The sequence below is a fragment of the Oncorhynchus mykiss genome, chromosome 24, assembly GCF_013265735.2.
Source record: "Oncorhynchus mykiss isolate Arlee chromosome 24, USDA_OmykA_1.1, whole genome shotgun sequence".
Taxonomy (NCBI): Eukaryota; Metazoa; Chordata; class Actinopteri; order Salmoniformes; family Salmonidae; genus Oncorhynchus; species Oncorhynchus mykiss.
The window spans coordinates 33,699,234-33,714,382 of NC_048588.1; the positions used below are offsets into that span (position 1 = coordinate 33,699,234).

General features: G+C 42.2%; 1 protein-coding gene across 1 annotated transcript in view; it reads left to right on the forward strand.

Moving 5' to 3' along the window:
* Window positions 1–1,096: 1,096 nt before the first annotated feature.
* The window catches only part of inppl1a (inositol polyphosphate phosphatase-like 1a), a 77,695-nt gene continuing 63,642 nt past the window's right edge, over window positions 1,097–15,149 (forward strand). Inside the window, exon 1 of the mRNA XM_036961175.1 lies at window positions 1,097–1,531. Coding sequence (XP_036817070.1) covers window positions 1,362–1,531 — 170 coding nt within the window. The 5' untranslated portion in view covers window positions 1,097–1,361. The remainder of the gene's footprint in view (window positions 1,532–15,149) is intronic.

Below are 15,149 nucleotides of genomic sequence, written 5' to 3' on the forward strand. Positions count from 1 at the left end.
TGGATGGCTTTATGTGTCCTTGTCTCCCTACACACATTAACCGTCTCTCTGTGACTATATGTCTCAAATCAAATCCTATTCCACATGTGCACTACTTCTGACCAGAGACATAGGGGAATAAGTGCTTCAGTCCTCACCGTCACTCCCTCTTCCTTCTGTCCTCTTCTCCCTTCACTCCTCTCTTTCCTCTACTGTAGAAGGGTTCAGCGTTTAGCTTGAGTCCCTCCCTGGCACTCAGACTGCCAACAGAACCTTACTCTCTGTCTAGGATGTTGGGATATTTCAGGGAACCAAAAACATGACCAGTCTGAGAGGGAGGCCAATCGGCTTCAGTTCTCAGTAATTAGAGGGTTCCAATCCCCAGTGTGTGTGTGTGTGTGTGTGCGTGCGTGCGTGCGTGTGTGTGTGTGTGTGTGTGTGCGTGCGTGCAGTCTGTTCTCGTCTTTTATTTTTCTGTTTGTCTTAAGGGTGTGGCTAGCCTCCCGTTACTTGTGGTTACCAGGCCATAACCCCTGCTACCTAGGATGCAGCACACACTCTCTCACATGAGCACATAAACACACTCACACTCATGTTGCCTCCACACACACTTACAGAACACACACATACACACCACACTCTGTCTGATGACATAGCCAGAAATAGCAGAAAGATGGACATGGTCAATATGGCTATTAATACACAGCCTCTCTCTGAGGTCACACACACACACTCACCTCACTCTCTGTGTGTGTGTGTGTGTGTGTGTGTGTGTGTGTGTGTGTAAGTGGAGAGTGGAATGGTGTAAAACAGCATACCCGTATTCATATTTAAATTGAGCTTTAGGAATAGGTTGAAGGATCAGGCTTTTGGTTTACAGAATCATTTACAACAAAACAAACGTGTTTAGTAGCAGTCCTGTTGGAGCGCTGCTATTTTCTGACCACTAGGTGGACTCACACTTCGCATAGAAAATGCAACACTAAAAACATGAAGTGAATTCCTATTAATTAGTACTATATTAATAAACATTAAGATGCACAACACAAAATTACGTTTATTTGTTTTGTGAGGCCTAGTCTTGTGTCTTGGTTGAAATGAACAGCGAAAGGGACAGAGTTGAGGTCGCAGTAGCTGCAATGCCTCCCACTCTCCGGTTACTCCATCTCCATGATTTCCGTGGGAAGCGCCGCGGAGCCTCTATGGCAGACTTTCAGGAACTGAGGAAGCGTCAGAAACGACCTACCGAGAAGTATTAACTTCTCACTTTTCTCGCGTTTCCCAACTCTGATTCACACTACTCGCACTCGAATCTTTGTCGATTTATCGCCTCGTTCAGCTTGTTTAACTCAGGAAACCGTGTGTTTTCTGGGGCTGTTGCGATGGCCGGTGGCAGCGGGGTGTCGCCGCTGGGGCTAGCGCCTCCGTTGTGGTATCACCGGGACCTGAGTCGAGCTGCTGCCGAGGAGCTGCTGGCCCGCGCGGGACGAGACGGGAGTTTCCTGGTTCGGGACAGCGAAAGTGTTAACGGGGCGTACGCCTTGTGTGTGCTGTGAGTAACCGGATTTACTGTTATCATTGGGAAAGTGTGGCTTTACTCAGGATAGACTAGCAGGGTTCAAACTTCTGAGTTGCCTGTCTTTCATTTGTCCCATGGTTGGCAGGGACTAACTAGTTATTTCACTAACTAGGACTATCTGGAAAAGTCAGTTTCTTAAAACAGCGCCTGTCAACTCATCACAACAACTCAATTTAAGTTTGTAGTCTTGTTTTTCTACAGCCAACAGTAGCCCTATTTCAACCGCAACCACTACTATGTAGCCTAATATAATCATTGTGGAGGTAATAAGTAGGAAACAGTGCTCAGGGAAAGGAGGAAAAGGGTTGACTGCATATCATTGAACCAGGGCCTTTGTCCTGTCCGCTATGCGAGTGGGTTGCATGGGCAGCCATTGTCGCTACTACTGTGTAATAAAATGAGTATTTCCAATCTACTCCTTGGTACTTAGAGAGACGTGTTACCTGGTCAGGTCACTTGGTCATGTAAAACAACACAGACATGACCTAGGCACAATACACACACAAACACAGTTCTTCTGGTCCAGACAGTACAGCGTTAGTCACATGTCATGTCACACACACACACACAGGAGACAGGAGTTCTCCCTGGTGGCTGTCATGGCATCACCTCACACAAATTTACAGCTCTCCCAGGCCTCTCCCTAGCGTGTGACACACACACACACTTCCCCTTCCTATCAGACAGGAGCATTTTCTGAAAATAGGACTAGCTGATATTTCAGAGCACTGATAAATAGTGGTGGTTGACAGATACTACAGAGAGGGAGAGGAACAGCCGTGTCATCTGTCTGTGGAACCAACTGTCACAGATGAAGGTGGGGAAGTGTGTAGGTGTTGTGGAAGTAGGAATGGCTGTGTTAAAAAGATGAGAGTGCAGAGACAAAGTGGTGGTTTACAGATACAGTGGGACGAACAAGTATGTGAACCCTTTAGAATTACCTGGATTTCTGCAGAAATTGCTCATAAAAAGTCACAACAATAGACAAACACAGTCTGCTTAAACTAGTAACACACAAACAATTATAATTGTTCATGTCTTTATTGAACACACTGTGTCAACATTCACAGTGCAGGGTGGAAAAAAGTATATGAACCTTTGAGGTTTAATAACAGGTTGACCCTCCTTTGGCAGCAATAATCTCTACCAAACGTTTTCTGTATTTGTGGATCAGACCTGCACAACGGTCAGGAGGAGTTTTAGACCATTCCTCTTTACAAAACTGTTTCAGTTCAACAATATTGTTGGGATGTCTGGTGTGAACTTCTCTATTGAGGTCATGCCACAGCATCTCAATAGGGTTGAGGTCAGGACTCTGACTGGGCCACTCCAGAAGGTGTAATGTCTTTTGTTCAAGCCATTCTGTTGTTGATTTACTTCTTTATTTTGGGTCGTTGTCCTGTTGCATCACCTAACTTCTGTTGCGCTTCAATTGGCGGACAGATAGCCTAACATTCTCCTGCAAAATGTCTTGATACACTTTGGAATACATTTTTCTGTTGATGATAGCATGCTGTCCAGGCCCTGAGGAAGCAAAGCAGCCCCAAACCGTGATGCTCCCTCCAACATGCTTTACAGTTGGGATGAGATTTTGATGTTGGTCTGCTGTGCCTTTTTTTTCTCCACACATAGTGTTGTGTTTTCCTTCCAAACAACTCAACTGTAGTTTCATCTGTCTACAGAATATCTTGCCAGTAGCACCGTGGAACATTCAGGTGCTCTTTTGCAAACTTCACATGTGCAGCAATGTTTTTTTTGGACAGCAGTGGCTTCTTCCGTGGTGTCCTCCCATGAACACCATTCTTGATTAGTGCTTTATGTATCGAAGACTCGTCAACAGAGATGTTAGTATGTTCCAGAGATTTCTGGAAGTCTTTAGCTGACACTCTAGGATTCTTCTTAACCTCATTGATCATTCTGCGCTGTGCTCTTGCAGTCATTTTGGCAGGACGGCCGCTCCTAGGAAGAATAGCAACAGTGCTGAACTTCCTCCATTTATATACTATTTATCTTACCGTGGACTGACCTTTAGAGATACTTTTGTAACACTTTCCAGCTTTATGCAAGTCAACAATTCTTCATCTTATGTATTCTGAGATCTCTTTTGTTCGAGGCATGGTTCACATCAGGCAATGCTTCTTGTGAATAGCAAACTCACATTTTGTGAGTGTTTTTAATAGGACAAGGCAGCTCGAACCAACATCTCCAATCTCGTCTCATTGATTGTACTCCAGGTTAGCTGACTCCTGACTCCAATTAGCTTTTGGAGAAGTCATTAGCCTAGGGGTTCACATAGTCTTACCAACCTACACTGTGAATGTTTAAATTATGTATTCAATATAGACAAGAAAAATACAGTGAGAGGACTGGAGGGAAACTGTGAGAGGACTGGAGGGAAACTGTGAGAGGACTGGAGGGAAACTGTGAGAGGACTGGAGGGAAACTGTGAGAGGACTGGAGGGAAACTGTGAGAGGACTGGAGGGAAACCGTGAGAGGACTGGAGGGAAACTGTGAGAGGACTGGAGGGAAACCGTGAGCGGACTGGAGGGAAACCGTGAGAGGACTGGAGGGAAACCGTGAGAGGACTGGAGGGAAACCGTGAGAGGACTGGAGGGAAACCCAGAGAGGACTGGAGGGAAACCCAGAGAGGACCGGAGGGAAACCCAGAGAGGACCGGAGGGAAACCCAGAGAGGACCGGAGGGAAACCCAGAGAGGACCGGAGGGAAACCCAGAGAGGACTGGAGGGAAACAGAGGGATGGAGGCATAATGCACTAAACACAGCACTGGTTTATCATAAACTCACACATAGGGGGTCCGAAGCTTACTGTTGACCTCTTAGCTCTCAGCCCGCTACCTCCCACTCTACCATATCTCTCTCTTTCTCTCCATTTCTCCTCTCGCTCTCAATTCAATTCAAAGGTCTTTATTGACTTGGGGAACATATGTTTACATTGCCAAAGCAAGTGAAATTGGCCATAAACAAAAGTTCAGTAAACAATCATAAATTAACGGTAAACATTGCACTCACAAATGTTTTTAAGTAATATAGACATTTCTAATGTTATATTATTGGCTATGTAAGGGGAAGGTGCAAATAGTTGAAGTATGGAAGGGGAAATAAATAGACAGTAAATATAGTTTATTTTTACTATGTTTATTCTTCATTGGTTGCTCTTTTCTTGTGGCAACAGGTCACAAATCTTGCTGCTGTGATTTGACACTGTGGTATTGTACCCAATAGATATGGGAGTTGATCAAAAATTGATTTTGTTTTCAAATTCTTTGTGGGTCTGTGTAGTCTGAGGGAAATATGTGTCTCTAATATGGTCATACATTTGGCAGGAGGTGAGGAAGTGCAGCTCAGTTTTCACCTCATTGTGTGGGCAGTCTGCACATAGGCAGACCTGGCTCTCGAGAAGACCGGCTATGGCAGCCTCTCTCAATAGCAAGGCTATGCTCACAGTACATAGTGAAAGCTTTCCTTTATGTTTTTGGAGTCAGTCACAGTGGTCAGGTATTCTGCCACTGTGTACTCTCTGTTTAGGGACAAATAGCATTCTAGTTTGCTCTGTTTTTTTTTTGTTAATTACTTGACATATTGGAAATAATTATATTTTTGTTTTCTCATGATTTGGTTGGGTCTAATTGTGTTGCTGTCCTGGGGCTCTGTGGGGTGTGTTTGTGTTTGTGAACAGAGCCCCAGGACCAGCTTGCTTAGGGGACTCTTCTCCGGGTTAATTTCTCTGTAGGTGATGGCTTTGTTATGGAAGGTTTGGGAATCACTTCCTTTAACCTTTCTGATCTCCCCATCCCGGATCCGGGTTCGTGAATACAGACTCAAGCTCATTACCATAACGCAACGTTAACTATTCATGAAAATCGCAAATGAAATGAAATAAATATGCTAGCTCTCAAGCTTAGCCTTTTGTTAACAACACTGTCATCTCAGATTTTCAAAATATGCTTCTCAACCATTGCAAAACAAGCATTTGTGTAACAGTATTGATGGCTAACGTAGCATTTAGCATTAGCATTCAGCTGGCAACATTTACACAAAAAAACAGAAAAGCATTCAAAAAAATCATTTACCTTTGAAGAACTTCAGATGTTTTCAATGAGGAGACTCTCAGATAGCAAATGTTCAGTTTTTCCTGAAAGATTATTTGTTTAGGACAAATCGCTCCGTTTTCTGCGTCACGTTTAGCTATGAAAAAACCCCTGTATCCAGGATTGTGTAAATCTATCAGCAAGCTCATTAGCATAACACAACGTTAACTATTTATGAAAATCGCAAATGAAATGAAATAAATATGCCATCTCTCAAGCTTAGCCTTTTGTAAACAACACTGTCATCTCAGATTTTCAAAATATGCTTCTCAACCATAGGAAAACAATAATTTGTGTAAAAGTAGCTAGCTAGAGTTAGCATTTCGCGTTAGCATTTAGTGTTAGCATTAGCGTTAGCATCCAGCACGCAACATTAACAAAAACATAAAAGCCTTCAAATAAAATCATTTACCTTTGAAGAACTTCTGATGTTTTCAATGAGGATACTTACTCTCAGTTAGATAGCAGATGCTCAGTTTTTCCAAAAAGATTCCTTGTGTATTAGAAATAGCTCCGTTTTATACATCACATTTGGCTACCAAAAAAAATCCATAAATTCAGTCCTCAAAACGCAAACTTTTTTCCAAATTAACTCCATAATATCGACTGAAAACATGGCAAACGTTGTTTAGAATCAATCATCAAGGTGTTTTTCACATATCTCTTCATTGATACATCGTTCTTGGACACATGCTTTCTCCCCTGAATCAAATGGTAAAGTAGAAGCAGCTGGCAATTGCGCACCGAATTCGACGCAGGACACCAGGCGGACACTTGGAAAATGTAGTCTCTTATGGTCAATCTTCCAATGATATGCCTACAAATACGTCACAATGCTGCTAAGACCTTGGGCGAACGACAGAAAGTGTAGGCTCATTCGTTGCGCAATCACAGCCATATAAGGAGAGAATGGAAAACAGAGCTTCAGAAATTCTGCTAATTCCTGGGTGATGCATCATCTTGGTTTCGCCTGTAGAATGAGTTCTGGGGCACTTACAGACAAAATCTTTCCAAAACTGTCAAGAATATGCATAGTCGAGCATCTTTTCGTGACAAAATATCGCGCTTAAAACGGGAACGTTTTTTATCCAAAAATGAAATAGCGCCCCTAGAGCTCTAACTGGTTAAGGTGGTTGTACAATTCAATGGCTCTTTTCTGGATTTTGATAATTAGTGGGTATCGGCCTAATTCTGCTCTGCATGCATTATTTGGCGTTTTACGTTGTACACGGAGGATATTTTAGCAGAATTCTGCATGCGGTGTCTTAAGTTGTATTCCTGGTGTAGTTGAGTGTTGCAACAGGAACAATAGCAGTGTTCTACAGTAGCCAACTACCCTATGAGATCAGAGCAGGAAGAGATGTCTAACTCCTCTCCACCACTCACACACACCGTGAAAGACTGTGTGTGTTTTTTTCAAACATCTCAGCTTGTTTTGGAGTGTGATTTCCTCTTCCTCATACCCGTGTGATCACCAGACGTAGCCTGGGGAAAAAAATCTTCATGAAAATGCTAAAAATAGAACAGTTGACCCAGCCTTGTGGCTCACCCTTACGTGTGTGTGGTAGGTAGGTAGGTGGGTGGAATAGTCTGAATCAGATCACACTATTTGTGTTTCCTTTGTGTTATGTTTTACCAACATGGTCGCCAGATGTGTTCTGATGTAAAACAACTGATGAGGTGGTAGCAGCCAAAGTTTCCTGTAGACATCGTGTTATTGATAGCCTGTTGCTTTACGCTCGGAGAGAGAAGAAGGTACTGACGTGGGCAGGGAGGTCTCGTCTGTCTGTCTGTCTGTGTCTCTGTCTCTGTGTCTGTCGGGCGGTCTCTCTCTCGGTCGGTCGGGCGGTCTCTCTCTCGGTCGGTCGGGTGGTCTCTCTCTCGGTCGGTCGGGCGGTCTCTCTCTCTCTCGGTCGGTCGGTCTGTCTCTCTTGGTCGGTCGGTCTGTCTCTCTCGGTCGGTCGGTCTGTCTCTCTCTCGGTCGGTCGGTCGGTCTGTCTCTCTCTCTCGGTCTGTCTCTCTCTCGCTCTCTCTCTCTCTCGCTCGGTCTCTCTCTCTCGGTCGGTCGGTCTGTCTCTCTCTCTCGGTCGGTCTGTCTCTCTCTCTCTCTGTCTCTGTCTCTCTCAATTCAATTCAAGGGCTTTATTGACATGGGAAACATGTGTTAACATTGCCAAAGCAAGTGAGGTAGATAATATATAAAGTGAAATAAACAATAAAAATTAACAGCAAACATTACACATACAGAAGTTTCAAAACAATAAAGACATTACAAATGTCATATTATATACAGTCCCTTGCGAAAGTATTCGGCCCCCTTGAACTTTGCGACCTTTTGCCACATTTCAGGCTTCAAAAATAAAGATATAAAACTGTATTTTTTTGTGAAGAATCAACAACAAGTGGGACACAATCATAAAGTGGAACGACATTTATTGGATATTTCAAACTTTTTTAACAAATCTAAAACTGAAAAATTGGGCGTGCAAAATTATTCAGCCCCCTTAAGTTAATACTTTGTCGCGCCACCTTTTGCTGCGATTACAGCTGTAAGTCGCTTGGGGTATGTCTCTATCAGTTTTGCACATCGAGAGACTGAAATATTTTCCCATTCCTCCTTGCAAAACAGCTCGAGCTCAGTGAGGTTGGATGGAGAGCATTTGTGAACAGCAGTTTTCAGTTCTTTCCACAGATTCTCGATTGGATTCAGGTCTGGACTTTGACTTGGCCTTAATATGGTCGAATCTGGAAACTATCATTTTATTTTAACTAAATATGCAGGTTTAAAAATATATACTTCTGTGCATTGATTTTAAGAAACGCATTGATGTTTATGGTTAAGTACACATTGGAGCAACGATACGCACCGCATCGATTATATGTAACGCAGGACACGCTAGATAAACTAGTAATATCATCAACCATGTGTAGTTAACTAGTGATTATGATTGATTGTTTTTTTATAAGATAAGTTTAATGCTAGCTAGCAACTTACCTTGGCTTACTGCATTCGCGTAACAAGGAAGACTCCTCATGGAGTACAATAAGAGGTAGGTGGTTAGATTGTTGGACTAGTTATCTGTAAGTTTGCAAGATTGAATCCCAGAGCTGACAAGGTAAAAATCTGTTGTTCTGCCCCTGAACAGGCAGTTAACCCACCGTTCCAAGGCCGTCATTGAAAATAAGAATGTGTTCTTAACTGGTTAAATAAAGATTCCATAAAGGTGTAAAAAAAGAAACTTTAAAAAATTGTCCAAATCGGTGTCCAAAAATACCAATTTCCGATTGTTATGAAAACTTTAAATCGGCCCTAATTAATAGGCCATTCTGATTAATCGGTCGACCTCTTTTGCAAACTTCACATGTGCAGCAATGTTTTTTTTGGACAGCAGTGGCTTCTTCCGTGGTGTCCTCCCATGAACACCATTCTTGATTAGTGCTTTATGTATCGAAGACTCGTCAACAGAGATGTTAGCATGTTCCAGAGATTTCTGTAAGTCTTTAGCTGACACTCTAGGATTCTTCTTAACCTCATTGATCATTCTGCGCTGTGCTCTTGCAGTCATTTTGGCAGGACGGCCGCTCCTAGGAAGAGTAGCAACAGTGCTGAACTTCCTCCATTTATATACTATTTATCTTACCGTGGACTGACTTTTAGAAATACCTTTGTAACCCTTTCCAGCTTTATGCAAGTCAACAATTCTTCATCTTATGTATTCTGAGATCTCTTTTGTTCGAGGCATGGTTCACATCAGGCAATGCTTCTTGTGAATAGCAAACTCACATTTTGTGAGTGTTTTTAATAGGACAAGGCAGCTCGAACCAACATCTCCAATCTCGTCTCATTGATTGTACTCCAGGTTAGCTGACTCCTGACTCCAATTAGCTTTTGGAGAAGTCATTAGCCTAGGGTTCACATAGTCTTACCAACCTACACTGGGAATGTTTAAATGATGTATTCAATATAGACAAGAAAAATACAGTGAGAGGACTGGAGGGAAACTGTGAGAGGACTGGAGGGAAACTGTGAGAGGACTGGAGGGAAACCGTGAGAGGACTGGAGGGAAACCGTGAGAGGACTGGAGGGAAACCCAGAGAGGACTGGAGGGAAACCCAGAGAGGACTGGAGGGAAACCCAGAGAGGACCGGAGGGAAACCCAGAGAGGACCGGAGGGAAACCCAGAGAGGACCGGAGGGAAACCCAGAGAGGACCGGAGGGAAACCCAGAGAGGACCGGAGGGAAACCCAGAGAGGACCGGAGGGAACCGTGAGAGGACCGGAGGGAACCGTGAGAGGACCGGAGGGAAACCGTGAGAGGACCGGAGGGAAACCCAGAGAGGACTGGAGGGAAACAGAGGGATGGAGGCATAATGCACTAAACACAGCACTGGTTTATCATAAACTCACACATAGGGGGTCCGAAGCTTACTGTTGACCTCTTAGCTCTCAGCCCGCTACCTCCCACTCTACCATATCTCTCTCTTTCTCTCCATTTCTCCTCTCGCTCTCAATTCAATTCAAAGGTCTTTATTGACTTGGGGAACAAATGTTTACATTGCCAAAGCAAGTGAAATTGGCCATAAACAAAAGTTCAGTAAACAATCATAAATTAACGGTAAACATTGCACTCACAAATGTTTTTAAGTAATATAGACATTTCTAATGTTATATTATTGGCTATGTAAGGGGAAGGTGCAAATAGTTGAAGTATGGAAGGGGAAATAAATAGACAGTAAATATAGTTTATTTTTACTATGTTTATTCTTCATTGGTTGCTCTTTTCTTGTGGCAACAGGTCACAAATCTTGCTGCTGTGATTTGACACTGTGGTATTGTACCCAATAGATATGGGAGTTGATCAAAAATTGATTTTGTTTTCAAATTCTTTGTGGGTCTGTGTAGTCTGAGGGAAATATGTGTCTCTAATATGGTCATACATTTGGCAGGAGGTGAGGAAGTGCAGCTCAGTTTTCACCTCATTGTGTGGGCAGTCTGCACATAGGCAGACCTGGCTCTCGAGAAGACCGGCTATGCTCACAGTACATAGTGAAAGCTTTCCTTTATGTTTTTGGAGTCAGTCACAGTGGTCAGGTATTCTGCCACTGTGTACTCTCTGTTTAGGGACAAATAGCATTCTAGTTTGCTCTGTTTTTTTTTTGTTAATTACTTGACATATTGGAAATAATTATATTTTTGTTTTCTCATGATTTGGTTGGGTCTAATTGTGTTGCTGTCCTGGGGCTCTGTGGGGTGTGTTTGTGTTTGTGAACAGAGCCCCAGGACCAGCTTGCTTAGGGGACTCTTCTCCAGGTTCATCTCTCTGTAGGTTATGGCTTTGTTATGGAAGGTTTGGGAATCACTTCCTTTAAGGTGGTTGTACAATTCAATGGCTCTTTTCTGGATTTTGATAATTAGTGGGTATCGGCCTAATTCTGCTCTGCATGCATTATTTGGCGTTTTACGTTGTACACGCATTTGTGTAGTGCAGATGCACTCACACCTGCCTGCTGCCATTCCTGAGAAAGCTCTGTACTGGTGGTGCCCCGATCCCGCTGCTGAATCAACTTTAGGAGACGGTCCTGGCGCTTGCTGGACTTTCTTGGGCGCCCTGAAACCTTCTTCACAACAATTGAACCGCTCTCCTTCAAGTTCTTGATGATCTGATAAATGGTTGATTTAGGTGCAATCTTACTGGCAGCAATATCCTTGCCTGTGAAGCCCTTTTTGTGCAAAGCAATGATGACGGCACGTGTTTCCTTGCAGGTAACCATGGTTGACAGAGGAAGAACAGCGATTCCAAGCACCACCCTCCTTTTGAAGCTTCCAGTCTGTTATTCGAACTCAATCAGCATGACAGAGTGATCTTCAGCCTTGTCCTCGTCAACACTCACACCTGTGTCTTAATGACATTCTGGAGTATATGCAAATTGCCATCATACAAACTGAGGCAGCAGACTGTGAAAATTAATATTTGTGTCATTCTCAACTTTTGGCCACGACTGTACATATTGCAAAAGTTTACTTTGGATATTTACAATATAAAAATAATAAGAATCAAAATTGTCAACGAGACAACAGTAACAACAATAACCATACATTGAACAATAACAATAAGAATACAGTAGAGGACATGTGCAGGTTGATTGGTCTGTCAGACACTGTCCCTCATCTTATGGCAGTCAGCAATGTAGTGCACTGCCAACCCACAGCTCTCTGCGTCCTCCCCCAACAGGACGGGTAGCCTACTCTCATCAGAGAGTTCTTAGAAACCTTGAATAAGGGTTTCAAATTTGGGGAAATGACACTCTCTAATTGTTTTATATTTTTTTACATTTTGTCAGGAAATGCAGCTCTGTCTCAGGTTCTGCTGTGGTGCAGTGGTTGCACAGCCTTTCCTCTACAGGGAGCCAGGTTTTCCTGTGTCTACCCTTCTCAATGGCAAGGCTGTGCTCACTGAGCCTGTACTTTGTCAAGGTTTTTCTTAGGTTTTGATCAGTAAACATTGTCAAATAGTTAGCCACTGTGTACGTTAGGGCCAGATAGCACTGCATTTTGCTTTGTGCTTGTGTTTCCCAATAAGCAATGCAGTTTTGTTTTGACTGTGTTGTAATTTGGTTTATTCTGATTGGATGTTCTGGTCCTGAGGCTTCAGTGTGTTAGTAGAACAGGTTTGTGAACTCAGCCCCAGGACCAGCTGGATGAGGGGACTCTTTTCTTTGCTCAGCTCTTGGCATTGCAGGGCTTGGTAATGATATGAGAGGGGGTCACTGTATTTTAGATGTTTCCAAAACTTAATTGCTCTTTTTTGAGTTTTTATTATTAGTGGATATTGGCCTAATTCTGCCCTGCATGCATTGTTTGTAGTTTTCCTCTGGACATGTAGGAGAATCTTGAACTCTGCATGCAGGGTTTCAATGGGGTGTTTGTCCCATTTGATGAAATCTTGTTTTTCAAGTGTACCCCACACCTCGCTGCCATAAAGTGCAATTGGTTCAAATACACATTAAATTAGGTATTTCAATTTGAATTGGCTTTTTAATGGCGTAGAATGCCCTGTGTGCTTTCTCTCTCTGTTTATTCACTGCCTCATTAAGGTGTCCAGTTGAGCTTATTTTTAAACCTAAGTAATTTGGCAGTAAACCCCAAAAAGACTAAAATAATGATTTTCCAAAGAAGATCCAGATCTCAGGGAATTAGACCAAAGTTCTCAATTGGTACAAAATATATAGAAAACTGCACACACACAAACTGCTCTAGCAGGTCCAGGCTCTGCTGTAGGCCATGTGCTGTGGGTGACAGCAGGCATAGGTCATCTGCGAAGAGTAGGCATTTAACTTCTGAATTGTGGAGACTAACACCAGGGTCTGTGGATTTTTCTAGAATAGTGGCCAAGTCGTTAATGTAAATATTGAAGAGTACAGAGCTCAGATTACAACCCTGATGAAGGCCCCTCCCCTGGTTAAAAAATTCAGTTATTTTCTTACCAATTTTAATGCTGCACGTATTGCCAGTATCCATTGATTTAATTATGTCATATGTTTTACCCCCTACACCACTTCCAATAACTTTGTAGAACAGTCCTGTATGCCATATAGAATCAAATGCTTTTTGGAAGTCGATAAAGCAAGCATATATTTTGGTATTATTTTGGTGGACATGTTTATCTATCAGGGTGTGTCGGGTGTAAATATGCTGAGTCGTGTGATGTTTTGGTATAAATCCAATTTGGCGTTTACTCAAGACATTGTGCTTATTAAAACCTTTTTAGGATTTACGGCGAAAGCATACCATGCGATTATCTGTGGACAACGCCTCCCTTACAAAAGCATACAAACATTTTCCAGCCAAGTAGAGGAGTCACAAAAGTCAGAAATAGGGATAAAATGAATCACTTACCTTTGATGATCTTCATCTGGTTGCACTCACGAGTCCCTGTTACACAATAAATGTTCATTTTGTTCGATAAAGTTCCTCTTTATATCCCAAAAACTCTGTTTTGTTGATGCATTTTGTTCAGTAATCCACTGGCTCAAAGGCGGTCACAACAGGCAGATGAATGCATCCTAATAGTACCGGTAAAGTTCATCGAAACATGTCAAACGATGTTTATAATTAATCCTCAGGTTGTCAATTGTCTAAATAATCAATCATATTTCAACCGGACAATAGCGTATTCAATAGAAAGGAAAAACAATGAACGGCGCGCAATTGGTCAGGCGCGCAACACAGCTCTGGTTCATTCTATAGTCCACTGACAGAATGGTCTCATTCTTCCTAACTTTTCAGAAAACAAGCCTGAAACAATGTCTAAAGACTGTTGACATCCAGTGGAAGCCATAGAAACTGCAATCTGTGTCCTAACCCATTACATACTGTAAAGGCAGGCAATTGAAAACTACACATATCAAAAATATCCCACTTCCTGGATGTATTTTCCTCATGTTTTCGCCTGCCATATCAGTTCTGTTATACTCACAAACATTATTTTAACAGTTCTGGAGTGTTTTCTATCCAAATCTACCAATTATATGGATATCCTAGCTTCTGGGCCTGAGTAACAGGCAGTTTACTTTGGGCACCTCAGTCATCCGAACTTCCGAATACTGCCCCTTATCCCAAAAAAGTTACATTTATAATACTTCAGAAAACCTTACTGTTCACACAAAAGCCTCTGGAATTGTTAGGGTCAAATTTGTCCTTGATTCCAGATGTCAGGGAAATAACCTACACTCAGGATCAAATTAAACAGTTTTAATATAGCCAATTGATATTTTGCACTTGTGACTTTGAGCATCTCGTTTAGGATGCCATCAGGTCCGCAGGCTTTTTTAAAATTTATTTGAGAGCCTGAAGTTTCTTAGAGCTCCTGGTCAGTAATAGTTTAGTTTCTTATAGAGCTCCTGGTCAGTAATAGTTTAGTTTCTTATAGAGCTCCTGGTCAGTAATTGGGGAGTCCAGTTGATTTTGATTGTCCTTTATAGCTTTTTGTAATCCATTCAACTCCTCATGAATTGGCCGTTGCTCTGCGTTTGTGTCAATTTGAACGGTGTTGTAGAGTGTTTTAAAATGGGTTGTCCATATGTCACCATTTTCTATCACTAATTCCTCATTTCGATTTTTAAAACGTTTTTTTTTCCAATTTCTCCAGAATTTGTTTGTGTTTATGGACTCCTCAATTAATGTCAGCTGTTGTACTGTGCTGTTTTGGTTCCGAGTGTTACGTTTATAGAGTTTTAAAGTCTCACAGTAATGAAGGCGTAATATACCATTGTTTGGGTCTCTGTGCTTTTGGTTGAATAGTTTTCCAATTTTTTTCCTTATAATTTTACAATCGGCATCAAAACAGTTGTCATCTGTGATCTTTTTTGTTTTGTTTTTTATCAATTTCAATTGTTCTCCTTTGCCGTTTGCCTGAATATATAGTTGATGTTTTTTACTGCTAGATTGATGCCTTCTTCACTGTGAGTGAATGTGGAATCCA